Source organism: Engraulis encrasicolus, chromosome 16 (assembly GCF_034702125.1).
Source record: "Engraulis encrasicolus isolate BLACKSEA-1 chromosome 16, IST_EnEncr_1.0, whole genome shotgun sequence".
NCBI classification, from domain to species: Eukaryota; Metazoa; Chordata; class Actinopteri; order Clupeiformes; family Engraulidae; genus Engraulis; species Engraulis encrasicolus.
Genome location: NC_085872.1, coordinates 21,873,994 through 21,899,621, shown reverse-complemented (window position 1 = coordinate 21,899,621; position 25,628 = coordinate 21,873,994). Strand labels below are relative to the sequence as shown.

The following is a 25,628-nucleotide window of genomic DNA, read 5'->3' as shown; positions in this document are numbered from 1 at the left end:
AAACTTTCATGTAAAGATCAAATTTGGCAATTGGCAGCCCAGTTTCAATGAGCAGCATAGTTGCAGTGCCCTCTTTGACCATTTCCTGCACAGTGTCCCTTTAAACACACAATAATTTTTTTTACTAAATGCACCATACTACAATGCAAGCCCTTTTTTAACTTGGGAAAAGACACACACACACACACACACACACACACACACACACACACACACACACACACACACACACACACACACACACACACACATTGTTAAAGGCACCGTCGCCCAGCAGTCTTAGAGCAGTTGTTGAGCACTCAGGAAGACACAAACACGTTCTCAGAAGATGGGTTGTTTATTTTTCTTGAAACCCAAAGAAGGCCATGAGGCATCACTCAAACAAAAAAGTAAACACTAACTAAACTACAAAGGAAAGGACTTTAAAAACATGTACAAACAAAAATGGTATGATGACTAAAACAAAAAAAGATAATGACTAAATGCAGTCAAGAGGCGGAAATGAACAAAGCTAACATCAGCCAATCAAGTCCAAAACCTCTGGGTGAGAGCTCAAGACACATGTCTTACCATCAGCAGCCCCCACAGACTGAAACAGTCACCATTTGAACCCCTTGGTCACGTGACAGGAATTGGACCATACCAACCTGCACTGACATAACAGGGGTGCCTGAGGTGAAATAAACTATTAATGCTTTAAACAGCCAAAACATAATCATGCAACATGAAACGAATACATAAATGTTTTAAAACATCATTGCTGATATTTGACCATGCAAATATAAACGTTACAGCCTAATTATATATTTTAAAATAATCACAACACCCACTTCCTGTCAACTGGAGGAAGTGAGGACTCTTATTCTGAACATGCAGCAGTTCAGACTCTTTTAGATGACGGACCAGGTGCTACAGAGATGGTAAGATGGAAATGTTTGGTCTTGCACATAAATGGTTTTAAATGTATAACTTAATAAACTTTTTTTACTTTGTGTGGTCATTTTAACTAAAGACAAAATAGGATAAAGTTATGGAATGTTTTTAACTGGAAGAGGTTGCAATAATGGTGATGATGCTAGCATTTGTAACCCACAGTAGTGTTTGATGTTTTAACGCGCGCTTAGAACACTACAGGAGAATGATGGCAGAAGCGAGTGGTGAATGAAATGTTGTGGAGAGCCTAATGCAAACTCCAAACATAATTAGAAAACATTGAAAGCAAACAATTGTCCAGAGTGCACATAAAATGTTCATGGCAAGAGTCTCAATAATTAGCAGCACCTGGCTGCAGTGACGGTGCATGGTTGCCCCGTCACACACACACACACACACACACACAAGAAGTAGGCCTAAATAAATTAAAAAAATAAATGTTGAACTACCCATCAAATTTACTTGATATTGCATTCCAGCTGAGAATAAATAAAGCTGTTCTCCAAACTGAGAAGATCCACAGTAGTCAGACCAATATGGGGGACTCACCAGGTGAACATTATCATGGCAACAGTCAATAACTGCTTCGCTTTACCACATTAAGCATAGAAGATACTGTACAGTATTTTAAAATGAAGTGAGGATAAAACCTGTTTCTTGTGCTAGAAGTTTAATTTAACACAAAGCGATGCTACACACACAGCATGCTTGCTTGCTGCTATACATGTGTTTATCGTTTGTAAACAATCCCTGGCTGCACACTGTTCAACCTCTGATTGTTGGAAACTGCTGTCGGTCAAAAAATGAGGTCACATGGTTGGCTGCCTAGCATCTTGCCCCTCATCAAAACACGGATATTTGTTAACAAAAAGCCTACGTGTATGTACAGTATACATGAGTTCTAAATTTCTGTTTTCTCCTGGCTGCGCGAAACTTGCTGCGCACAACTCAACCTCTGATTGTTAGAAAACGCTGACGGTCAAAAGATTAGCTCACGTGGTTGGCTGCCAGTGTCTTGCCCCTCCTCACAACATCGTGTTTATTAACACGGTGAACCCATGTATACCCCTCTGCTGAAACTAGGAGGAGCTTTTAACATGGCAGATGGGGATGCGGACATTAGTCAATCAGCTTCCCACCTGCAAACAATAAAACACTCACACACACACACACACACACACACACACACACACACGTAAACGCTCTAACAAAAAACAATCAACACTGTGCACTGAGTTTGGAACACATCTAATGTCATTTGATGTCTCCACTGAAGTGAGTGCTTTCAATCTCATTGTGATAGGCCTATGTCAGTGGTGTAGTCTACGTAGAACGCAGGTATACGGAGTATACCCACTTCTAAATTTAAGGGGCTTCATTATACCCACTAAAAATAGATTGTTCCATTATTCACAATAGCATAAATATATACAGTATACCCACTTCAAAAAATGCTTGAATATACTATATCCACTTCAAAAAAGTAGACTACACCGCTGGCCTATGTATTGTGTAAATTGTGCATGTGTGAATCGTGAAAAAATGCATTCTATTCTCTTCTATGCACTATATCTATTACCTGACTCATATCAAGCCATCTGGTAATCAAGATGTGTGAGGAAAGGAACCGCCTCTGCATGTAGGCCTAGTTGGGGAATGCAGCCAGATGATGAAAGTAGGTCAACTCAGGAGTCCTAAACCTTTCCTTTCATACATACATGTAATGATAGTTCAAACAAAACATAGAAGGTACTATATTATCTATATAAGATGTACATATTATGTAACTAACAGTTGGCCACTGAAGTGATCTGAACTATCCCCTGCTTTGATTTCACTGCACAGAACGAAACAATGAAGACATGCTCCATCCATGGTGATAAAGCTAGCTGAACAAAACGCCACACTAAGTGACTGCCAATTTAGAATGTAATCCAACAAGTATCCAGCTGATAGGTTGCCATCTAGATATTAGACAGAACAATTCATCTGTCGAGAGAAAATGAAGGGAGAGGTGACAGCGCTCTAACAAACAAAACAACCAACCAACAAAAAAAACGTGGATTTCAGAAGCCGTGTGTGTGTGTCTGTGTGTGTGTAAAACCAGACAATTCGTAGGGCATGAGCACAAAGAGAAAACGAGAGAGGCAGCGAGTCCCAGTGCCAGGCTGGTGGCACACATCCCGTACTGTGGTTCCCCTAATGAGAGCCTGTGGGGTTTCAGAGTAGCCTGCTACAACATCCATCGTACTTCCCTCAATGGGCTGGTGGTAGTGGTGGTGTGTATGCATGTGTGCGTGTGTGGTGCTGGTGGTGTGTGTGTGTGTGTTTTGTGTGAGGGGGTGGGGTGTCTGGTGAAGATTACAGCCCACCCCCCGCAGCTCGAAGATTTCTGACAGCCTTTTAAGTCTGCCTGACAACAAGAAACACAACACAATAAATGTCTTTCTTTTTCCCCATCGCAATGGAATACGGTACAATTTCTTAGTTTCCTGCATAAAGATGATCTTATTGAGAATTACAGAAATAAATAATTTAGCTGATGATTTTGTCTAATGCCTTAATCTTCAAAGTTCCCAGATGACTACGTCAATGTGTGATTTCTGTGTTTCTAACGTAAATAAGACATGATGCTGATATATGTCACAGGGAAAAGTGCTGGAGGAAGCAAGTCTTCAAAAGACAGAATTGATGCTAATTTCCTGCAGTAGGCCTATATGATGCAAATCTCTCCCATCAGACCCCCAGCTGATCATTATAGTGGTGCATGGCTAACTGACTGAAATATCAAGGCTTATTGTCAACTCCATACACCAACTGGGATTAGCCTACTTTTGAGTTGAATCTTCTATGTACTCTCAATGAGTTGAATGCTAATCCCATCCATGAATTATTTATTGCTTCCAAAACTAACAAGAGTTAGTACAGTGACACGACATCGGCTGACTAGACAACGCAAATATTTGGAAAAACGGGTTGTGACATCCTCAGTGATGCACAGAAGGGGAATTGGCTTGCCTTAACCTCACGGTTTCCAGGTAATCACTGTTTCAGCCATGAGGGATAAATCAACACGGTACAGTGCTGAAGACTGGGCACGCCATCTTCAGGGAAATCAGAGGGTGGGATTGCACTGGCATGGTCTCCCCCCAAAAACAATGCATTGAAATGACTGTTGCAGGACCATTATACACCAGATGGAATATTGCAAATACAGAGCCAAAAAATAACCAAATGCACCAAATGAGTTTTACACAACAATAGTGTCTTCTTTAAAACAAGTTTTATTTTAAAAAGCATACATACAGACCGAGCAGCATTCAGACCACAGAAACAAGAAACCTTGGCTATTTCATGATGGTTAATTACTAAGGGATGCAGTTATGAGTCTCCATACAAACTGCTTACACATCGCTCTGAATTCTCAAATGAAATCTCTTTGCTCAACTGTGATGGAGATGGTAACATAACTTTAGAAATATCTCTACATTCTTACATACAGTAATAAAATAGAACGTAAAAAGTGAAGTGCAGAGAGTAAAGTAAAACTGAATAAATTAAGCAACGTTCATGCTTGTGTTTAGAGTTGAGGCTATGGCATTCAGAAATTGTATAAACGGTAACTGAACTGAAACTGTAAACTGATTTTATAATGAAATAGAATGAAACTGGTTCTACAAGATGAACCTTGTTTTACACAACATACCGTAGATACACCCCTAAGTGACCATATTGCATATTCAGTTTATAGACTTAAGACCCTACAATTACTTACATAATTGACACCTCGAAATCCTGCACATACTGACTTTAGGAGAAAAAGAGACACCCATACTGATTACCTAAGGATTATCTTCTCAATAAAAGTGACAGGGGATTGACCTAGTGCAGAATGAAGGCACCACACACCCACCAGGGAGATGGAATGGAATAAGTCAATCTGGCTGCTCGGAAGCACACTGGCATCAGTATCCGACACATGTACAGTACCGTCACGTCATCATCACCAAAGGACCAGTGTATTATCACCACTAATTGAGTACACACCAGGTGGCCAGATAACACACATCCAGGACAGTCAAGGGTTAAATTTCGCTGCCATCGTAGACACCGGCTGACAGAAGCATCCAAAAGCCATTTTCCAGCTCATTAGCATCTGGCCTTCTCCCATTCATTCCCTTTGCTTCGATGGCCTGGTAGAGGGCTAGGTGATGCTGAGACTGGAGGTGTGTGTGAGGGTGGTGGTGGTGGTGGTGAGGTGTGCGGTGTGGCGTTGAGTTGACTTGAGTCGTGTGCGTTAGCTCAGCAGTTCTGGGTGAAGCTGGAGCCTCCGCATCACGTCCTCGGGCATGCAGAACACGGGATTCACTGCCTTCACCTGCTCGTCCCCAAGGAGCGATAACCCCGCCACACCAAACAGGGTGTGGAAAGGATCCACCTGGAGCAAGAGAGACAGGGGAACATCATTTAGGGTGTGCAATTATAATACAACTAAATTATTTATGATGCATTATTTTATAAATGACATCAGTCAAAAATACAGTGTAATTATTATGTAATACCTTCGAGGAATACATCTGGTATCTAACGCACATACAGTACTGTATAGTAAGAGCATACCATGTCTCCTGGCCTATCAGCAAAGCCCCCAGTTTCTTCGTCTTGACAAGCTAGGATGAATGTGCTCAGCTTGGTTTTGTCAATCCAATGAATTCGGCCAATAATCTTCAGAGAGGCAAGAACCCACCAGGAGTAACACACATCAGGTAGCTACAGCCAAGGACAGACAGAGACAGAGACAGAGAGAGAGATCGAGTTCGAAAAAAAGGCGAACAGAAGGTAAACAATACATTCATTGTAAAAACTACAAATCATTATTTTACCTATAAAGTAACTATAATGCAAGTGTAATGGACAACTTGCTGGATATTCGCTTGCCATTCAATAACATTACATTTAGCGCATGATTTCATCCAAAGCGACTTACAAAGACGACATACAAGTAAGTACAGACTATGGGGTGAATATCACAACTATAAAAAAACTAAAAAAACAATGCAACAATGTTGAGAGGTGGCTATCGTCGCCATCCTCACCTTCTCTGGGCGCCCGTTTAAGCCCCCTGAGGGGAGCTGTCGCTCACACAGCCACCAGCCGAGCAGGTCAGCATTCACCTGGTGCAGCTGGCCGGTGATGGACAAGAAACCGGTGCAGCAGTAGATCTGATGGAGGACGACAAGGGGAACAGAGACTGAAAATGAGGCGTGGGCACTCAAGTCCAGGGGTGCATTTCTCGAAACCATATTGCTAACTTGGTTAGCTACTTTATTGTTTGCAATGCAATTTCCCATTGGCAACTACCCAAGTTACGCTTGGGTAACAACTACGCTTTCGAGAAATGCACCCCAGATTGGAAATCTCACTCATATGCCATGATTGCAAGCAGTAATGGGCAGCCTGGATTCAGAAGCTGAAGTCCAGTGACACATATCTCTTTTTGAAAACAAACAAACAAACAAAAAACCACACAAACAAACTGGTTTTACCTGTCCAAATACATAATTTGGACTTGTAAAAGCAGGTCATCTGGGATATGCGACACTGAACTGTAGCTTCTGAATCCAGCATGCCCGTCACTAGGTACTAAGGCTGCTTTTAAACAAAATATCCACGTAAACAACCCACAAATACATTGTAAAATACAATGTTAACAAATTAGGAAAGGTGGAGTTTCTTCAGTACCTGACCCGCATGAGATTCTGATCCAGGTCGGCAGCCGAAGCCACCATCAAAGTTCATGCAGGAAAGAACAAATTCCACTGCCTTGTCCACATTGATTGCGTCCAACTTGCCCTGAATCACATAATAATGCAGCCATTACTACAAATGACCAGTCATTTTCATAAAAAAAAATGTACATCATTCTTGGTTGTATGAGTACAATTCAGAACATCAAGTGAACCTTCTACAAAAGGTTTGGTAATCTAACAGGAATTTTGATACTCTGTTCAACCCCACAACTAAAACTAATGTTGTGGCATGTTTAGAATGAATAACTTCACATTACCAGTAAAGCAAGAGTTGCTACTGCACAAAACGAGAACCGTGTGTCTATTTCACCTACAGACAGAAGGAAGAGAGAAACAAAAAGATGAAGTCAACCAACCAGATCTATTTGTGGTATGCTATTAATAATTTGAAGTCACAGACTGTGTTAAGATTTTTTTAAGCTGGCTAGTGTTTAAACTCAACTGCTACCTTTTTCCAATATTAATTGTAATGCTCTTCATCTTCACTGACAGCAAGGATTACTTGTGGCTCAACTACTGTATGTCGGTTTGTACAGAACCAACATAGGGTATATGCAGGCCCCCTAGACATTGTGTTGTAATACATTTGAGTGGAATGAACTCAAATGACAGAAACGTTCAGTGAATTATAATAATAACAACAAGCTAGGTCATCTCTGCTACATTGTTCATTGAAGGTGGTTGCCTTACCCCATTTGTCTCCCGCAAATGAACCATCATCCTGCTGTAAGCCTTTCACATACTCTACCACCTTATCGACGTTGATGGCACTGAGGTCATCATATAGTGACAGAATCTACAAATCAAGAGCAAAAGGTGAACTCAACCAAAGAAAAGAACCACAGATGATTCAGCAATCAAGTGATGAGCATCAGTCAAGTGATGCCCGATGATGTAGACACAACCATTTAGAATGACAAAAGAAAATCCTTCTTTGTAAAATATTTTGACAGATCACAATATTGTGACATTTGCTATTCATGCAAGTGAAGACTGCACAGGTCAACAATACATTTCTGATTGTAAAACCTGTTTATGGGTAAAAGACGTCCAAAAAGGAATTGTCATTCAGTGTAACGGATACCTTCTGCTGACTGTAACTGTAAAAAAAAACATGACTCTTTTTATTTAATTTTTTTCCAGTGAATTCATGAAAGCCTCGGCTGTCATCCATTCACTTGAAACAATTTAAAAATCTTGTTTTTTTTACAGTTACAGTCAGCAGAAGGTATCCGTTACTCTGAATGACAATTCCTTTTTGGACGTCTTTGACCCTTATATGTTTTGTGAAACATGGTGTCTGCAGTACCTGTACAGCACTCAGTGTATACAGCAGGTGGGGGTCGTGGCCAATGCTGGCACTGAGGCCTCCACACTCATGCTGACATGACTTGATGAACTCCGTGATCTCAGCGCGGTTCATTCGGTCAAGCTGGCCCATCAGGTCCATCACAGTCAGGCCCCAGTATATCCCACTCATTCTGAGGTACTCGGACAACGTGTATTCCTGTTGTCGAGGATGCAAAACAGTGAAAATCCTGGAAAACTGTGCCCAGCAATGTATAGAATGATCTTGCGACTTACATAGTCATCCTTCTTGGAGCCATACGCTGCTATATAATCAGCATGCTTGTCCAATAGAAGAGCATATGGAGCATCAGCTTTGATGACAACGTCTTTTACTTGGGTCCCCTGGACGTAGACAAGGAAAGTGGAAAGTAATGCTCAGGTTGAGTAAAATCAGTCAATACTTCTAATTTGGTCCAGCTCGAACCCCATGAACCCCTAGTCTACTTCACTTTGGCTACCACCACACCTACATTCCCTGACAACATAAATTGCTGCTTAGTTTAATTATCCCCAAATAATACAAACACAACTTGTTACTATGTTACTAGAGGTAACAGTATTGTAATATGAGAGGATAGAGGAAGCAAAACACAGAGCATTGGGCGACCTGCTAGTTAGCAGAGACCGCTAATAGTCGGAGATGATAAAAGGGCTAAGTAAGGGCAAAATCTGGTACGTGTGCATAAAGGCATGTTGCTCATCAAGTCAACAATACATATAACCCAATCGTGTAACAAAGTATAGTTAAATAAAACCACATTTCACAATCGTATTAGGACAAAATAGGCGTTGCATACCATCATAAGAGTCCAGGAAGAACTGAACTGTCATGTGTCCCTCATCCAATACGTCACGTCTAGGATATTATACGTCACGCACGCGCAGACCCAAAACAAAGGGCATGTTCAGCCAGCTGTTCAGCGCACCTCGTATACCGCTATTCAAACCTGTGTTCGCAGGAAATGTTTCATGCGTCTTGCAAACGGCCATATCCTTCTATGTGTTCTTGTGCATTCACAGTCATGCCTTCATCGAATGTTTTTCCCCCAACTGTTTCTGCATGCCTTGTTGAGTTATCACCCCCACATTTGCAGTGTGTAGCTTTCAAAATCCAATGACTTGAACGGGGAAACGCATTTCAGACATTAGGGTACACCTACATGCCCTCCAAATCCCATCATGTAATACCCATTACACATACTTTATTGGTTAGTTAATTATTTAGTTTGCTCCATATTATGACAGTAGGCCTATGTTAAAAAGGTGACAATGCAATGAGCAGTATGTAAAACCAAACAGTGATGCATCACTGAGGGGCAAATAATTGGGCCCCATGAAAGCATTACAGATAGCAATGCAATAGCATTGAAATGCAATTCTAGTGTCAGTGCCAGGCCACTATAACTGCCCTCTTCTCCCTTATCAATTGTAGACACAGTCAACCTCTGGTATAGGTGTTGCTCAGTTGGCCTTGGATGTGCATCCAGTAAAATGAATCATAGTAGAAAAGAAAAGAACAGGTTGCACAGACACATTTCAGCTTGAAGTCGTCCTCAGTGTGTTTCCCCCTTTCTTGGAATACTTTGCTGAGTCACTGTAAAATATGTTGTGGCTGCTGTCACCCCAATAAAGCACTGTTCATTCATTGTGTAATATATTTATTCAAACAGTATCTTAGAATCAGGTTTAAAATAAAATCATTAGAAAAAAGTTTCAGTGGACATTTCATAGGACAGGTCGATTTGATCATTTTATATTAATAAGAGGCAATTATTACAGAGAGGGTAAAGAAGACAAAAAAGGCTTGTGGTTGTTGGGGTCGCATTGGACAAGGATGGCGAGATATGGATGTGGGAGTATAGCCCTTGAAGAGCCTAAGGCAATCAGCTTTGTGTAATCCTGAGGTATAGCAACGACTGCTGATGACGACTTGAACCGAACAAAAAAACACAGAATATAGTTAGAGGTGCGCCTACGAATTTCACATTCACAAGTCAATTCATTTCTTGAATTTTCCAAGGTGTTCTCTGGAGATGATGAGTCTCTGGATCTGAGCAGTGCCCTCGTAAATCTGGAAAACAAAAATGCAGATGCATCACTGCCAAAAGCAAAAAACAAATGAATGCTTGACCATTTCTACCATCCTGAATCTCAAAAAAGGTTACCTGGTAAATTTTAGCATCCCTCATAAGCTTCTCAACTGGGTAGTCACTGTTGAATCCATTTCCGCCAAAGACCTGCACGGCATCCGAGGCACACTGGTTGGCAATGTCTCCAGCGAAGGCTTTGGCAATGGAGGCATAGTAGGTGTTCCTGCGTCCAGTGTCCACCTCCCAGGCAGACCTCTGCCAGCCCATCCTGGCCAGCTCCACTTTAATGGCCATCTCGGCAAGCATGAATGCCACCGCCTGATGCTGTGGGAAGGAGAGGTTTGTTCAGCAATCGGCTGGGGAACACTATTCAAAGCCCTCAAAGCAGATTTCCTGTGCACAACCACTGTCCAGGTGCTGGTGATGTGGCAGTAAAAGTAATCCAAGTAAAGGGGGGGATAAATCACTCCACACTCACTGGTCATCTTTGGTGAACAAAGCGTTTCGCTGTAGCTTCATGACGCAACAGCAAAACATGTTGTTCACTAAAATAAACTACCAGCAAAGAAGACCAGTGTGGCGTGATCTACCTTGTAGACCTGCTCACAGCACAAATTGTAACAGGATAAGTAGTAGAGCAAATGAAAATATCCCTCTTCTGTTTTGGTTAATACAGCAACATCTCTCATACACATTTTAGTATCTGGGAAAAAAGACACGAATCCAACTCATAATAATAAGAGACTAAAGCCCTAATTGTACAGAAATTATGAAATCCACATACGTTTGCAATAACCGTGCCAAAGGTCTTCCTCTCCAGACTGTAGTTGGTAGCTTCATCCAGGGCTCTCTGTGCCAACCCTGTTGCACCAGCGGCAACCTGCACAATTGGAAGATATGTTACATGCACACACCTTACAGTACACATACTGTACAGTAAATATATTACAATAGCATGGTAGAATTATGGCACCGGCGGTATCAGGACTTTTTTTTTTTTTTTTTACAATCAAGACAATATATCTGCAGTAAGTGAACCAAGTATCCTATCCTACTTAAAGTTATGGATCACAACCACTGCTGGTTTATGTAGAAAAAGAGATTGTGTGAGCAGATGTATGCATGTGTGCACATGTGTAAATGTGCAACGTGTGTGTATGCTGACATATTTATGTTGACTTGTGCGCCATGAGCACATATTGCGGGAACTCACAGGAGGCCTGGTCTTATCAAACGCCCCCATGGCAATCTTGAAGCCAGCCCCCTCCCCAATAAGGACATTCTCCTTCGGTATTCTGACGTCCTCAAAGATGAGGCCCCTGGTGTCTGAGCATCTCTGGCCCATATTCAGTTCCTGTGAAAATAAAATGCATAAAAACATTATACAATGTTCAAAAAAGGTTGAGAACCACTGTATGAACAAACACCCCCTTGGCCTCATCACAAGCCTGCCATCGCCCCCTTGACATCATCATAAGTCTGACAACTCCCCTTTAGCATTGTAAAATGAAATGGACTAATGCCCCCCCAATGGAAACTAAGTTCCGTCCCCTTTCAACTGTATCCTTCCCCAACGCCCCCTAGGGGGCTGTATCGCCCCTGTTGAGAAACACTACATATAACACTGTATATTATACATGATACATACAGTATATATAACTAAAGAAAGAAATCTGACACAGAATTCAGAATTGTTGAATTACAAACCTTCCTTCCAATTTGAATTCCTGGAGTGTCAGCATCCAAAATGAAACCAGTGAACGCCTTGCTGGCTGGGCATTTAGGGTCCGAGTCAGTACGGGCAAGCAGGAAATACCTAAAATGAGAATCAAGATATATTGAAGAATACTATGACTCCTTCCTTTGCATCATTCCTTAGGCTGACAATGACTGAAAGTTGTCGTTTTTTTCTCTTCTTCTGTTATTGTTGTTTTTTTAATTATCAATTTCCTACACATAGGGTGACACATACATGCATGTGTTTCTTTTTGTCTTGTCAATATATGTCCACACACAGGGTGAGATATAATAACAAGGGAAAAAATGTGTGTGATATCTGTGAGATGTAACAACAGAAATTGCTAAATGAATACATTGTTTCACACAATAAAGCATTAAAATTAGTCCAGATCAGATTAGTAATGAAATTAGACATGAAAGTTCACTCTTAACATTGAAATACCACTTTGTTAACAAAACAACCAACCAGTTGGCTTTTCCTCCATTTGTGATCCACATCTTCTGTCCATTCACCACATACTCATCTCCTTTCTTCACAGCACGGGTCTTAATGCCTGCTACATCTGAGCCTGCCCCAGGCTCTGTGACACCATAGGCCTACCGAAACATAGCGGCGAAAATCAAGGAAAGAAGCTTGTGATCAAAGACTCTATCCTTGAAGAGTAGATCTTCACTTGGAATTACTTGCATCAAAGAAAGAGAAGCATAGAAACACACTTACACACATAAGCGGTTCTTCAGTCATCCTTCCCAGGTACTTTTTCTTCTGTGCACTATTACCAGCAATGATAACAGGCATTTGCTGAGGGAAGAAAAAAAGCACAGAGATGAAATTTGATAATGATAGTAGCAGGTAGTGTGTGCAAAAAAAAAAAAGGTATCGTCCTGTGTTAAAGAGTCACTCAGTAGAGTAAAAGTCCTAGGTGATTGTCCTGCGTTAAAGAGTCACTCAACGCAGTAAATGTCCAAGGTAGTGCAAACAAAGCGATTGGCCTGGAGTAGTGTTTCTCAACGGGGGCGGTACAGCCCCCCAGGGGGCGTTGGGGAACCCTAGGGGGACGTTGAGAAGGATGCAGCTGAGTGGGGGTGGAATTAGCTCCCATTGGGGGGCATTCGTGTATTTTGTTTTTCAACTCTAAGGGGCGCGTTGGCAGGTTATGATGATATCAAGGGGGCGCTGGTAGGCTTATAATGAGGTCAAGGGGGTGTTTGTTCAAAAAGCCAGAGTAGAACTATATTTTCAATAAAGCTATGAACACGCAACAACTGCACACACAATTTGTTTCCCCGTGCCTCACTTCTATATTACGATTTTGGTATTCAATGTGTAACAGTTATAGTGGAATAGCTACGTATGTATGCCATTTACAAGAGAGAGAGATCCTTACACCAAGTGAATTTGCTTCAATGGCTGTCTGGACACCGGTGCAGCCATAGGCCAGTTCCTCTGTGATGAGGCAGGAGTCAAATATGCTCAGACCCATTCCACCTGTAACCAGAAATTCAGAGACGTGCATGTGAATTCACGCTCCTCGAATATGAGAAAAATCAATATCACGATTATATCAGTCAATATTGATAACCATTTTTTTAGATGATATTTCTTTTAAAGACAAAAACCAATGTGCTACACAATTCACTATCTTCCTTCTCTTCCGCAGTGTGACTGTAAGGCCGTAGAAAAACAGAGTTGTGTTCTGCGTGTTGGGTAGCAAGTCTGCTCTGTGCTCACAATGTAGTGCGCTTAGCATAACCTATGTTTTAGCAGTATAGACAAATGACAAAAAAAATGTTTCTACTCGATATTACTCAATTATTATTTGACAGCAATATTTATATCACGATATAAATTCAATATATTGCACAGCCCTAATTCACGCCTCTTTAATGAGGTTCCCCATTGCATTGATACAGGTCCAAGTATTTAAACATGACATATACATGTATTACATAGATACAAATAGTACACACATACCACACTCCTCTGGAATGTGAGAGTTCATCAGACCCAGCTCCCATGCTTTCGCGATGATTGGCATAGGATACTTCACGGGGGAAAAAAAAAACAATACAAAATGAGATTTGTAATGAAAACATCAACAATATATGTATGTTAGTACAGTAGAATATTGTCTTGAGATTCCAGCTACCAAAGAAGAAAAAGAAGACGCTTACTTCGCCGCTTCTGTCATATGCTGGGGCTGCTGGCACAATTTCCTCCCTGGCAAACTTTCTTGCCAACTCCTGAAATTCCTTCTGCTGATCCGACAATTCTAATGGAATAAAAGGAAATCACTTTCCTTTTAGTTATGTACAGGGTGTTGCATCGAGATACTGAGTAAATGAGGGCAAGCACTTAAACTGTTTTACAGAAGTCTATGATGGGGTGGTGCAAGTAGGTAGAAGCAGTGGTGTGGTGTAGTGTAGTCTACTTTTTTTGTGGTGGGTATACTGTATATTTGGGCAGCATACTACTAGGGGCTGGGGCGTCTCAGGGGCTGTGTAGGGAAGGGGGTGTTTCAGAGGCAGAGGGAGGCATTATCATCATCTGAAAGATTTTTGGTTGTGATCTTATCGCCATGTTGGTAAATCCAAAGCTTCCATGACGACTCGTCATGGAAGCTTTGGAATTTACCAACATGGCGATAACGAGTCCCCATTGATTAAACATGGTTGTGCTTTCATAAATATTGAGCAATCAATTTTAGGTGGGTATACTGGATGATATCTTAGGTAGGTTTACTGAAATCCCTGACATTTTTTGGTTGGTATACTGCGTATACCTGCCTGCGTACTACATAGATTACACCACTGGGTAGAAGTGACATGTATGGTGATGTGGTGAACGTACCGAAGCTAAATCCTCCATGTTGTACCCCTGCAGCACTTGTTGCTGCTTGGGGGCTGGTGCTCTGGAACCTGAGCCCAGTTCGGATGCCCGCCCTCAGAACCTAGGTAAAAATGAAGTACATTTCAATAAAAGGCATGGAGTAATTTTAAGTCACTGATACATGTACAAGTTGGTGAAATTGAAGCAGAAAAAAATGGCATGGGCCTATGTTAAAACATGACATGACGTTGTTTAAAATATCCTGCTTCAAATGCAACACATCATTACATACATTGTATGCATTATCAATATTGTATGATACAATGATAACAAGTTTCTACCATAGTGCCTCAATGACCTAGCCAGGAGGGCAAGACAATGAAATGTCCCAGTTTAATGTTACGGTCTTACAAAGGACATCTCCATCGGGACCAAATTGGATTAACTATCCCCAAATGACAAAATAACCGTTCACATAAGGTAAGGTATGGCAACGTAGCTTTATACAGGTTGTTCCCTTGGTAGTCAGATTGATAAGGTTAGCTAACGCTAGCTGTCAGCTAACTCTGACGTTGTATGACCATCTAACAATAGAGCTCATAAAACACGCAAAATATTACAACTTATCGACGACATTTCAATAATGTACGCGTTCAAACGACGCCTCAAACACCTTCATACATCTCTTGTGTTTTGTTTTACCTTGTTTAGAAGCATTGTTGTTGACAGCAGCAAGCTTGGTCTCACCGCCCTGGAAACACGACCACAACTGGGTAAATTTTACGTTTACGTAAGAAAAGGGGGCTCATCTGGCCAATCAGACGCGTGTTTCTAGTCCATGGTCATATGCGACACGCTGGTTGACTCTTCACCTACTTTCCCATTACTTAACTGTGCGAGGAATATATAATCAAAGATTCTTTCCTCGATATTCTTTAGGAACAGCTAAATTCAAAAGATCAGCAAACTGGGTATTTGGGTTTCTTTTGCATGAATCACATGATATTAGGGCCTATGGCCAGTGGTGTAGTCTACTTTTTTGTAGTGGGTATACTGTATATTTGAGCATTTTTTGAAGTGGGTATACTGTTTATATTTGTGCTAAATAATGGATCAATCCATTTTAAGTGGGTATACTGAAATCACTGACATTTGGAATGGGTATACTCCGTATAAGGCAGTGATTCTCAAACTTTTTCAGACCAAGGACCACTTTGTCCCCCCAAAAATGTTCAGGGACCACCTGTCAACAGAATTGACAGTTGATGGGTACTATTTCGACACTGTTAATTTTTATGCAGATCATTTACTTTTAAGTCACATTTACAAGTCTTATTGTGGTGAAAATATGACATGTTGGCTTTGTAATAATTTTACAAATATAGCCTTCTGCTAGCTTGTCTTGGAAAAGTAGAAATCCCTTTGAGGACCACCTGAGCTCTGTCGCGGACCACTAGTGGTCCCCGGACCACACTTTGAGAATCACTGGTATAAGGTCTACGTACACCACTGCCTGTGGCTTTGGAAACTGCAAATAACCCACAATTTAGCTAGCTTCCACTGGCATAAATTGCATTTTGTCGTCGCGAAACCATGCCTAGGAGGCATGACAATAATAAAATACTTTGCTTTCATCGGTGTGGTTTGACTGGGATTCGTGTTTTTCTTGTAGAGCTCTACCTATCCTACGCGGTACTACAGTTAGATGGCGCTGTTGTCTTTGTGATTGAGAGCAGAAACACTGTCAAGTACACATATTGGAATGCGCCCACAACAGCGTGGTAGTCTGGTGCGAAGTCCAATATGCGACCTTGCGCCCTCCACTTGTGCTTGTGGCCTCGTACCAGAAAGTCAACTGTCTCTGGTAATGTCATGATGACATCACTGACAAGTTGCAACAGCATTATATTCCAATATCTCGCAAAAACTCAAATGTAAAGTCATTTTCTCATTTGCAACTGGATGGTGAATGAAGAATAGTCCCCCCATAAATATTTTGGCTAGGCTGACAGCGGGGAAACTATTGTTTTCTCGACGGAGAGGCCAGGAGGCGGGGCGAGGCCACGAGCACAAGTGGAGGACGCAAGGTTGCATATTGGAATGTGATTGTGGCACAGCCACACGGAAGAGAAAGGAACTATTTAGCACAGCTAGCGCCCTTTACACCGGTAGTCGCAGAGCACAGCAAAAAGTCGCTCCCCAGACAATCCGGCGACGTAGCTGTCAAAGTCTGTGGCTATAGGGACCAGGTTTGAGCGAAACGACAAGGAGGTAGCATTTTGTCGTTGGGTACTTGTAGGATAATTAATCAACGGGGTCGACAACACGACCATAACAATTACTGATGTTGGGTGGCGCTGGTAGAATTCTGTGCTGATTGGGAAGTTGAACACTAGCAATAGCTACCAAGCTAGCACAACAAACGCTAGAAATGACACCCAGCGACAACCCCCACATTTTGCTGGGTAGGATAAGATTTCTTAACGACTGTGTACTGTGTTTTAGAAAGAGCGACCCTCTTCCAGAATGTCTGGGTTTCGTTCCCAAAGAAGTGTGCTACAAAATATGCAAGGATTCATCCACCTCATCAGTGCCGTCTTCGTCAACCTCTGGAAACTCATCTGGAAAAACACTAATATCGGTCTGGGAAAGTCCATATCAATCTCCACACATTAAGAAATTATGCAAGTGGAACATTGAGCCGAAAAAGGGAACATGCATTCGAACAACAGGCGAGGAATACTGTAACACTCACGGTTTATGGGTGAAAATAAGCAAGGTAAGACTGAATCCACGAAATGCCAACCCAAGTGAAGGTAAAAATGTTTTGATTCAGAGTTGCAAATCAGATTTGCATTAGATGAAACGAGTAGGCCTACCAACGTGAATCATTGTTCTAGTATTGGAGCATAGAACATGATGTAGTATTGACAGGCTATGCAGTTAGATGACTTCAGATGTTGTCGATTAAGAACTATAGCAGCACGAGGCATTACTGAATCAACTATTGAACTCATCTCCATTGGTCTAATTGCCATGGCCTGTATTTAATTTCAGGAACAACTGGAGGAGTATCGCAGTGGTGTAGATGTGGAGGAGGGCTGGATCCTTGTGTGCAAGCACACAGAAGGTGGTGACCGACTGGTGCCTGTTGAATCATCCGATACAATAAGCAGACAACAACAGCTTTTTGGTTATGACCATAAGCCCTCCAACAGGTTTGGACATCTTCCTGGCAATCCATTGGAAATCAATCAATCAATCAATCAAACACATGGGTTGTTCTTAGGGGACAATGGCAGAAAACGTGCACTATTATAATCTCATGGTGATATGACTCAGACATCTTTGACTCTGTCCTCGGCTCTAACTTCACAGGTGGGAACAAGTAGTGGACATTGAGAATGCCTTGCATTTGGGCACCAAACCCAAAGTAGCAGAGCGAGATGAATCTGCCACGCAGAAACTCCGGTGAGTGGGTCTCGCTAAAGTGGTGTAAACATTACATCACTCTTAGCTGACGACTTTATCCAGTGCAACTTGGAGTAACTAGAGGGTCTTGGTCCCTGGAGCAATGCAATGAGTGCATTCATTCACAAGTGAAGGGCACTTCAGCCTAGGATGAATGAGTATGAACACACATTTTTCCTACTGGGAGGGGTAGGGTCCCTGATGGCAAAGGGATGTTGAATCGACGGCATTCAACTTCCCTATGCTATCAAGGATTACACCTGGAACCCTCTGGTGCAAAGATCAAGTCACTAAACTTTTGGGCACAGCTAAACAAATTCCACTCCCTAGATTAGCAGACTGATACTAGTAATAACATAGCCGAGAATTAGTTAACAACGCTGTTGTTCTGTGTGTGGCATCTTTCAGGTATGTGCCGCCCACATGGACGTATGAATGTGACGAGGACCTGGTCCACTACTTATACGAGCACATCGGAAAGGAGGATGAAAACCTGGGCAGTGTGAAGCAGTGTGTGACAAGCATAGATGTCTCCTCATGCTCAGTGAGTCTTCAGGGTTTTATTTCCACTGATGTTTTGAAAGATTGCAAGCTTCATATTAACAGCTTGCTGTTTCCAAGAGAGAGAATAGTAGAGTACAGTAGAGTCCTTTTCTCAATCCCGAGAGAAATTAAGGTGTCTTACAGCTTACATAAATACACAAATACAAGAAGACATGCACAAAGACCTAATACACATTATTGCACATTGCAGTAAACGTATAGCACCCACTTGAAATCAATAGGCAAAATTGGTTTCTACAGAATAGAAGCAAGTAAGAACATATATTTTCACTATGTGATGTCTGTATGCCCACTTTAGCCATTGGTCTTCAATGGTGTAAAATGTTCTTCCTTGTAGGAGGACCCAAGTGGTGGTGCCAGCTGTCTGACGGATGGGGACAATGAGACGTTCTGGGAGAGTGACGGCATGCAGGGCCAGCACTGGATCCGTCTCCATATGAAGAGAGGCACCGTGGTCAAGTAAGCTGGATTGCGTCTATATGCTGCCAATTATACTGCTCAATCAGTGCAGCTATAGGTTTTGATGTCTCGAATGAATTGCAGTGAATAGCAGCTGTTAGCAGAGCAATATCAACCCTCGTTAATGTATCCAAAACTTAGACGCAGGGGATATTGTTTTCATTTTTATCAATGGAAAAAGAATGCAGAGATTGTCATCGATCAGCGACGAATTTGTGTTCTAATTGGTGATTTCATCATCGTGTTTGTCATGGAGATTTCCCCCGTACGAACCTTCGCAGGACAGTGATGATGTTGCGGAATTGCCAGCTATGGTTCATAAGGGACATATCCCAAATGGGTAGACAGTATGGATAAATTACTATGGAAAACATTCAGAGGCTTCTGCAGAGGCTTACCTCTGCATTAGTATTTCATCATCAAAGCAAACCTCTTATTGTTTGGAAGTGCCTTCTAGAGGTATCATGATGGTAAATGACTTGCTGTCTCTCTGCTAACAGCTGCCATTCACGTGAAGCAGCTTGTTTTCCCTCTCATGTTGGGTTGGTGGACCAGACTGGATCTATGGTTGTGCTGCCTTAAAAAGTTAGAGAAGTTAAAAATATATTTCTTTAACTACTTAAAGAAGGTGACTGACCAGCAATAAACACCTGCGATACTCTACAGGCAGAGGTTGTGGCACTTTACTTTTCCCGTAAACTTCTACTGCCATTGCATTGATTATTAACACAAAATGTTGCTTGTGTGTGCCTGCAGCAAGCTGTTGCTGACAGTGGATTCAACGGATGACAACTACATGCCAAAACGAGTGACTGTGTATGGTGGTGAAGCAGAAAACTTGAAGAAGTACAGTGATGTCACTATTGATGAGTATGTCCTGTCTGTTTACTTATTTATCAGGTTTTTCAAACAATGCAAACAACAGAATTTTAGGTTGAATGTGAGGTGAAAAAATGTATATTTTGTCTGTTGTAGAAATCTGATTGGTGAGGTTTGTGTACTGGAGGATATGACAGCGCACCTGCCTGTTATTGAAGTCCGAATTGAGGAATGTAGAGGTAACTCACGTTTTTTTATATGATAAAATTTCAATGTATGCATTAGCATATAGTGTATATTTACATTATTGTTATTATTGCTTTTCTTTACATTGTTAATATTTTTGTCATGCCTATTTCCAAAAAAAAAAAACCTGTTTGTGCTCCGATTCCTAGATGATGGCATAGACGTCAGGATCAGGGGTTTGAAAATTAAGTCCTCCTGCGAGAGAGACTTGGGACTCAATGCAGATGTATTCCAGTCCTTTAATCTGGTGCGTTACCCCCGACTGGAGGGTACTCTCCCAGAAGTCTTGTATCGCCGCGCACTCGTCATCCAGAGGTAATCACATTTCCAATGTAAATATGTATCATTCATCTTTATTATCTTTGGCAGTCGTACAAATGTCTATTCCTTAATTCAATAGTTGGTTAATTTGTCTTTTGTTTGTAGATTCATTTCCTTGCTGGACAGCCTCCTGCCTCATCTTGTTCCAGCGTGGGACTACAGTTTGGGTACCTTTAACCAAATCAAGGTGAGAGAGAGCGAGGTGTTTGTGTGTGCCTGTCACTAGTATAAATGCAGTATTACATGTTTTTCTTTGTGTAGCATATACTGTATGTTTCCTGTGTGTTCCCTCTCTGGTACCCAAGTCTTGTCTAATTTTTGTTTGTCCATTGTAAATCACACCTTCTCCTGTCCACACAAAATGTCTGTCCTGTAGAGACAGTAAAGGCACATCTAATCTAATCTAATCTAAACGTAATTAAAAGCTCAACTTTTAATGCTCATCTGGGAATTTCCATGCCGCCTTGCGCAGTCAGTCCAATCTAGTACTTTAGGCTGGGAATAGCCAGGCTATCTAAAATGCGTTTTGCCTTCTCAGTAATGCTCAGCCTGTACTGCTTCTCTACAGAATATAAAGCAGTTCCTGCTGCTGTCAAAGCGCCGCTGTGCACTCATCAGCCAATGCTTGAAGGACTCTGAGACCAGCAAGCCCAACTTCATGCCTCGTCTCTACATCAACCGCAGGCTGGCCATGGAGCACCGCGACAACCCCTCTCTTGACCATACCTGCAAAAATGCAGTCTTCACTCAGGTGATGTCCCAATATAATTTGACAGATATTTTATTTATTCATTTTTATCTTGTATGTATGGTGGAAAATGATTGAACTCTCTGGCCCAAAGCAAAGCACTTGAAGCAAAGCTGCACAGTACACCGCTCATTTTTATTACATCCTAATTTCCTTTCATCATCTTTTGTTCCATTAGGTGTATGAGGGTCTGAAGCCATCCGATAAATTTGAAAAAACCCTCGACTACAGGTAAACATTTCCAATTTCATCTAATGAAAAATTAAATTTCCAGCAGAAAGGTCATTGCTATATTCTACAATTTACATGTACCTGTATTCTGGTAAAAAGCAGTCTTTTGTTTTATGTTAATGTTGTCTATATTTACAGCGTTCTCTATTGTCACACCTTTTGTAATACCCAGGTGGCCCGCGCGATATGACCAGTGGTGGGAGTGCAAATTCATTGCAGAGGGAATTATTGATCAAGGTAACCTAAGTACAGTACACTAGAATGCAGTATCATCACTTTGGGGATGACTGAATGGGGCTATGCTCTTCTGAGAAGATTCCATTAAGATTGTTTTTCTTTGGTAGGTGGTGGATTCCGTGACAGCTTGGCAGATATGTCTGAAGAGCTGTGCCCATGTTCAGCTGACTGCCCCATGCCTCTTCCATTTTTCAACAGAGCTTCCAACCAGGTAACCTATTCTATGGTCTAGCTCTGCCTGCTCAGCTTCCCCATCATTGTCTTATTTTAAGCAAGTAATATAAGGCTACTTGTAAGGATTTGGGGTATTTTTCTGTGTACAATTGTTTTTGGTTGAAAATGTTGTGGGTTTTTTTGTAGTAATTGTAAATGTTGAGTGATTCTTTTTCTCATCACAGGGGTCTGGGGAGGCCAGAGATTTCTACGTGCCCAACCCCTCTTGCAGAGAATTCAATAAGTATGAGTGGATAGGCCAGCTGATGGGAGCTGCCCTGAGAGGAAAAGATTTCCTGGTCAGTGTTATATATTGATATACACATAACGACATAGACTATATATTGTGTGTCCAGCAACATCTGCTAAAACGGGTTTAAACTCACAGGTCCTAGCTCTTCCTGGACTGGTGTGGAAGCAGCTAACAGGAGAAGAGGTCAGCTGGAATAAGGATTTCCCTGCTGTGGACTCTGTACTGGTGAGCAACCGAGAACTCAAATGCTGATTCACAGTCAGTAAATAGTGTCCATACAGTAAGTGTTGTGATGTAGAGCATAACCCCGTGTGTAATGCTACTATCGTGAGGTGTTGATGAAATGAAGGATCGTGTGAAGAACTGACCTGTGGTGGTTGTTGTTGTAATGTTATTGTGGTTTTACCTCTGTTGTAAGTTCTGGATTGCATACATCTGCTAAATGTAAATGTAATAATGTGATATATAATACAAAATTGACCTGAGGGGGCTGTTGTTGACATGGTCCCACAGGTGAAGTTGCTGGAGGCCATGGAGCACATGGACAGGGAGACGTTTGACTTTAAATTCGGCCAGGAGCTGGTCTACACCACGCCGCTGAGCGACGGCAGGCTGGTGGAGCTCATCCCTGGCGGGGGTGATGTGGTGGTCCACTATGAGAACCGCATGGAGTTCATCCGGCTGGTGCAGAAGTCACGACTAGAAGAGAGCAGAGAGCAGGTATGGTATACTCCGACTGGTTTATTTATTCCTCCTGCACAGTTTTAATGTGTTGGCTTCAGTTTTTACTTTTTTTAAACAGGACCATTATTTCATGTTCAGTACCGTAAATGAGGTTGAGGCACTTAAGTAATAATAAAGACCTATAACACATAGGTACTTTTACTTTGTTAATGTGCCTTCCCCAGATCTTTCTTAATACATGCCCGTGCTTATCAACTTACAGATAGCTGCTATGCGTGCTGGCCTGGTTAAGGTTGTACCACAGGCTGTACTTGACCTTTTGACCTGGCAGGAAGTGGAAAAGAAAGTCTGTGGGGATCCGGAGATCACAGTGGAGGCCCTAAAACGGCTAAGTGAGTTATCCTGTTTCGCTTTTTCATAAAATACAAAGCTAGCTCTGGGCCCTTCCTTCACATGTCTGTGCAATATCATCCTACGTAATATTGTAGATGTCTTTGGTCTTCAGAATCGCCTCCACTGGTTGTGCCTAGGGTCAAATCTAGACAGGGCGAAATGCATTTAATCACTATGCTGCAAAATGCTGGAACCAACTTCTTGTCCAAATTAGAATTGCCCCAACAGTATCTTGTTTTAAAAAGAAATTACAAACAGTTCATCTGCCTTTGGTGATAGTTAATTATCTACTATCTATAACACAATATAGTTCCTTTTTTCTTCCCTTTTCTCTTTCTCTACTCTTTAGCACGTTGAATGACCATTTTGTATGATAATGTGCTATATAAGTCATTTTGGTTCATTGATTGATTTGATTATGTAGTATGTATTCTGTTTATATGACTACAATATTTTGCTCTACTCTACAGCTCGATACGAGGATCTTGAACAGACAGATGTCCGTGTACAGTACCTATGGGAGGCTCTCACAAACTTTACAAATGGTAAGCAGATAACTTTGCCACTGTTGTTAGAAATGATCCACCAAAAAATGATTAGTCAACCCACCTGACAAGGCAAATCCATAACCGATTTCTGTTTGACTAACCTTAAAATGCAAGTACAAAACCACTGGTAGCACCATAGAAACGTTTTCTCCATTGCCTGTATGTTGTTGTAGTGTGTGTGCGTGTGTGTGTCTGTCTGTTTATATGCACTTCTCACATTCCAACACCCTCATCTGTTTTGCACACAGAGGACCGTAGCAGGTTCCTTAGATTTGTGACTGGCAGAAGTCGTCTTCCCGCTCCAATCTACATATTTCCTGATAAACAAGGGTGAGTTTCATTTGCACTCTGGATAAAATATTGTCTTCGCCATTATATTTACATGCTTTTCTAATGTCCCAAATGTGTTTGCCCTTAGCTCTGAAACTACAGATGCTCTTCCACAGTCTTCTACTTGTTCCAGCACACTCTACCTACCAAATTATCCAAGGTAAAACCTTTTATTCACTGTTTGTGATTGTAATTTTGTCGCATAAAATGTATAACCAAGCTGATATGTCAAATGTAATGTAATGTAACGTATAGCCTGACCAACCACAATTTATATGTCCCAAGTTTACTTAGCATCTGTATGAGCGTGACAAATATTGTTGCAACTTTCTTTGTAATTTGGTCCCAAAGTGAAGCACTTAACGCATTATCCACTCTTGCTCCCTTTCCAGTGCCAAGGTCTGCGAGGAGAAGTTGCGCTATGCTTCCTACAACTGTGTGGCCATTGACACCGACATGAGCCCTTGGGAAGAGTGACCTGGCTTGAACCATGTATTCGCAATCTGCAAAGCCTGTATTTTGACATTTTGGGATGACATCAGACTTAATTTTATTTTATTTTATTTTGTGTACAGATCATGAGCTTGATGTTAATGAATGCATATTCCCGACCTGTCATTAGTAATGACAGCACACACACACACAAAGAATCATTGTGTACACCCTGAAATAATAAACTGTAAATGAAAAAAAAAGAAAAGCAGATCATGTTCTGGAAGTGACATACTTGATTATTTCTATGGTTTGCTTTTTCCATGAATGATTTGTATAAATGACATGTAAAGGTTGAATAATAAAATACGCAAGACAGAGGAGCCTTTTGTGTTTCTCATCTGACCACCACTATTGTGACATCAAACGATGAACAATGAATTTAAATGTTAAGTGTTTTGAGACTGCAGAGGTGCTATTCTAGCAATCATAATATAATGTAATAATGAAGGTGAAAACCAGAGATTCTTAAAGTATAAAAACTCTCTCTGACTTAACACTAGAGAGTGTTTCCTGGGATGCACTGCAAGGTTAGCCTCGCGAGCCATCCTACGTACTTCCGCCAAAGGATTGGCTCCACTACTGTAGTCTGGCCGTGCTTCTCTGTGGAGTGCTTGCAGCAGTAGAATTTTGATTGCAACGCCCCCCCAGAAAACAGCCAATAATCGAATACGCCCCCCACGTGGGGACGAAAGGGGGAGAACGCTCGTGACAATGACGTACACATCTGCGCCAGAGCCATTGGTCTGCGCTATGTTGTTGTTGAGTAACTGCCAGCGATTGGGTGAGAGGTGTCCAATAATTTCAAACTATAACTGAGTGCAAACTTCCTGCTTTCTACAATCGCTTCAGAGCAAACAAATGCC

At 41.6% G+C, this 25,628-nt stretch overlaps 3 protein-coding genes across 3 annotated transcripts; 1 reads left to right on the top strand and 2 right to left on the bottom strand.

Annotated features, from left to right (window-relative positions):
- Positions 1-4,199: 4,199 nt before the first annotated feature.
- Positions 4,200-9,628, bottom strand: rabggtb (Rab geranylgeranyltransferase subunit beta). Its single transcript, XM_063219004.1, has 9 exons — positions 8,891-9,628; positions 8,328-8,435; positions 8,053-8,250; positions 7,434-7,539; positions 7,001-7,053; positions 6,676-6,786; positions 6,030-6,155; positions 5,554-5,703; positions 4,200-5,371 (listed from the first exon to the last, which is right to left on the bottom strand). The coding sequence occupies exons 1-9, from the start codon at positions 8,894-8,896 to the stop codon at positions 5,231-5,233; spliced, it is 999 nt and encodes a 332-aa protein (XP_063075074.1). The 5' UTR covers positions 8,897-9,628; the 3' UTR covers positions 4,200-5,230.
- Positions 9,629-9,734: 106 nt separating this feature from the next.
- acadm (acyl-CoA dehydrogenase medium chain) lies at positions 9,735-15,555 on the bottom strand. Its single transcript, XM_063219003.1, has 12 exons — positions 15,456-15,555; positions 14,775-14,874; positions 14,099-14,196; positions 13,899-13,968; positions 13,312-13,412; positions 12,645-12,725; positions 12,390-12,520; positions 11,891-11,999; positions 11,397-11,537; positions 10,968-11,063; positions 10,259-10,507; positions 9,735-10,164 (listed from the first exon to the last, which is right to left on the bottom strand). Exons 1-12 carry the CDS (start codon positions 15,468-15,470, stop codon positions 10,093-10,095), a joined length of 1,263 nt encoding a protein of 420 aa, XP_063075073.1. The 5' UTR covers positions 15,471-15,555; the 3' UTR covers positions 9,735-10,092.
- A 1,337-nt stretch (positions 15,556-16,892) lies between these two features.
- On the top strand, positions 16,893-25,082 carry hectd3 (HECT domain containing 3). The gene is made up of 21 exons (XM_063219001.1): positions 16,893-17,532; positions 17,811-17,971; positions 18,132-18,224; positions 18,633-18,768; positions 19,126-19,247; positions 20,004-20,117; positions 20,223-20,305; positions 20,462-20,627; positions 20,739-20,820; positions 21,202-21,384; positions 21,560-21,612; positions 21,785-21,849; positions 21,957-22,060; positions 22,248-22,361; positions 22,451-22,540; positions 22,829-23,035; positions 23,262-23,391; positions 23,863-23,937; positions 24,189-24,270; positions 24,359-24,430; positions 24,663-25,082. Exons 1-21 carry the CDS (start codon positions 17,185-17,187, stop codon positions 24,745-24,747), a joined length of 2,565 nt encoding a protein of 854 aa, XP_063075071.1. The 5' UTR covers positions 16,893-17,184; the 3' UTR covers positions 24,748-25,082.
- Positions 25,083-25,628: the final 546 nt, after the last annotated feature.

What these genes read in the sequence shown, in the direction of transcription:
- acadm (XM_063219003.1), bottom strand. An exon ending in TTGAAGCAAATTCACTTGGT is followed by an intron (nt 12,726 to 13,311) that starts GTAAGGATCTCT and finishes TTCTTCCCTCAG; the next exon opens with CAAATGCCTGTTATCATTGC. An exon ending in AATGGAGGAAAAGCCAACTG is followed by an intron (nt 12,000 to 12,389) that starts GTTGGTTGTTTT and finishes TTCTCATTTTAG; the next exon opens with GTATTTCCTGCTTGCCCGTA.
- rabggtb (XM_063219004.1), bottom strand. An exon ending in TAGCAACTCTTGCTTTACTG is followed by an intron (nt 6,787 to 7,000) that starts GTAATGTGAAGT and finishes TATGTGATTCAG; the next exon opens with GGCAAGTTGGACGCAATCAA. An exon ending in CAGAATCTCATGCGGGTCAG is followed by an intron (nt 6,156 to 6,675) that starts GTACTGAAGAAA and finishes GTCCTCCATCAG; the next exon opens with ATCTACTGCTGCACCGGTTT.
- hectd3 (XM_063219001.1), top strand. Translation starts at nt 17,185, where the DNA reads ATGACACCCAGCGACAACCCCCACATTTTGCTGGGTAGGATAAGATTT. An exon ending in AGAGGGAATTATTGATCAAG is followed by an intron (nt 21,850 to 21,956) that starts GTAACCTAAGTA and finishes TTTCTTTGGTAG; the next exon opens with GTGGTGGATTCCGTGACAGC. An exon ending in CTGCTGTGGACTCTGTACTG is followed by an intron (nt 22,541 to 22,828) that starts GTGAGCAACCGA and finishes ATGGTCCCACAG; the next exon opens with GTGAAGTTGCTGGAGGCCAT.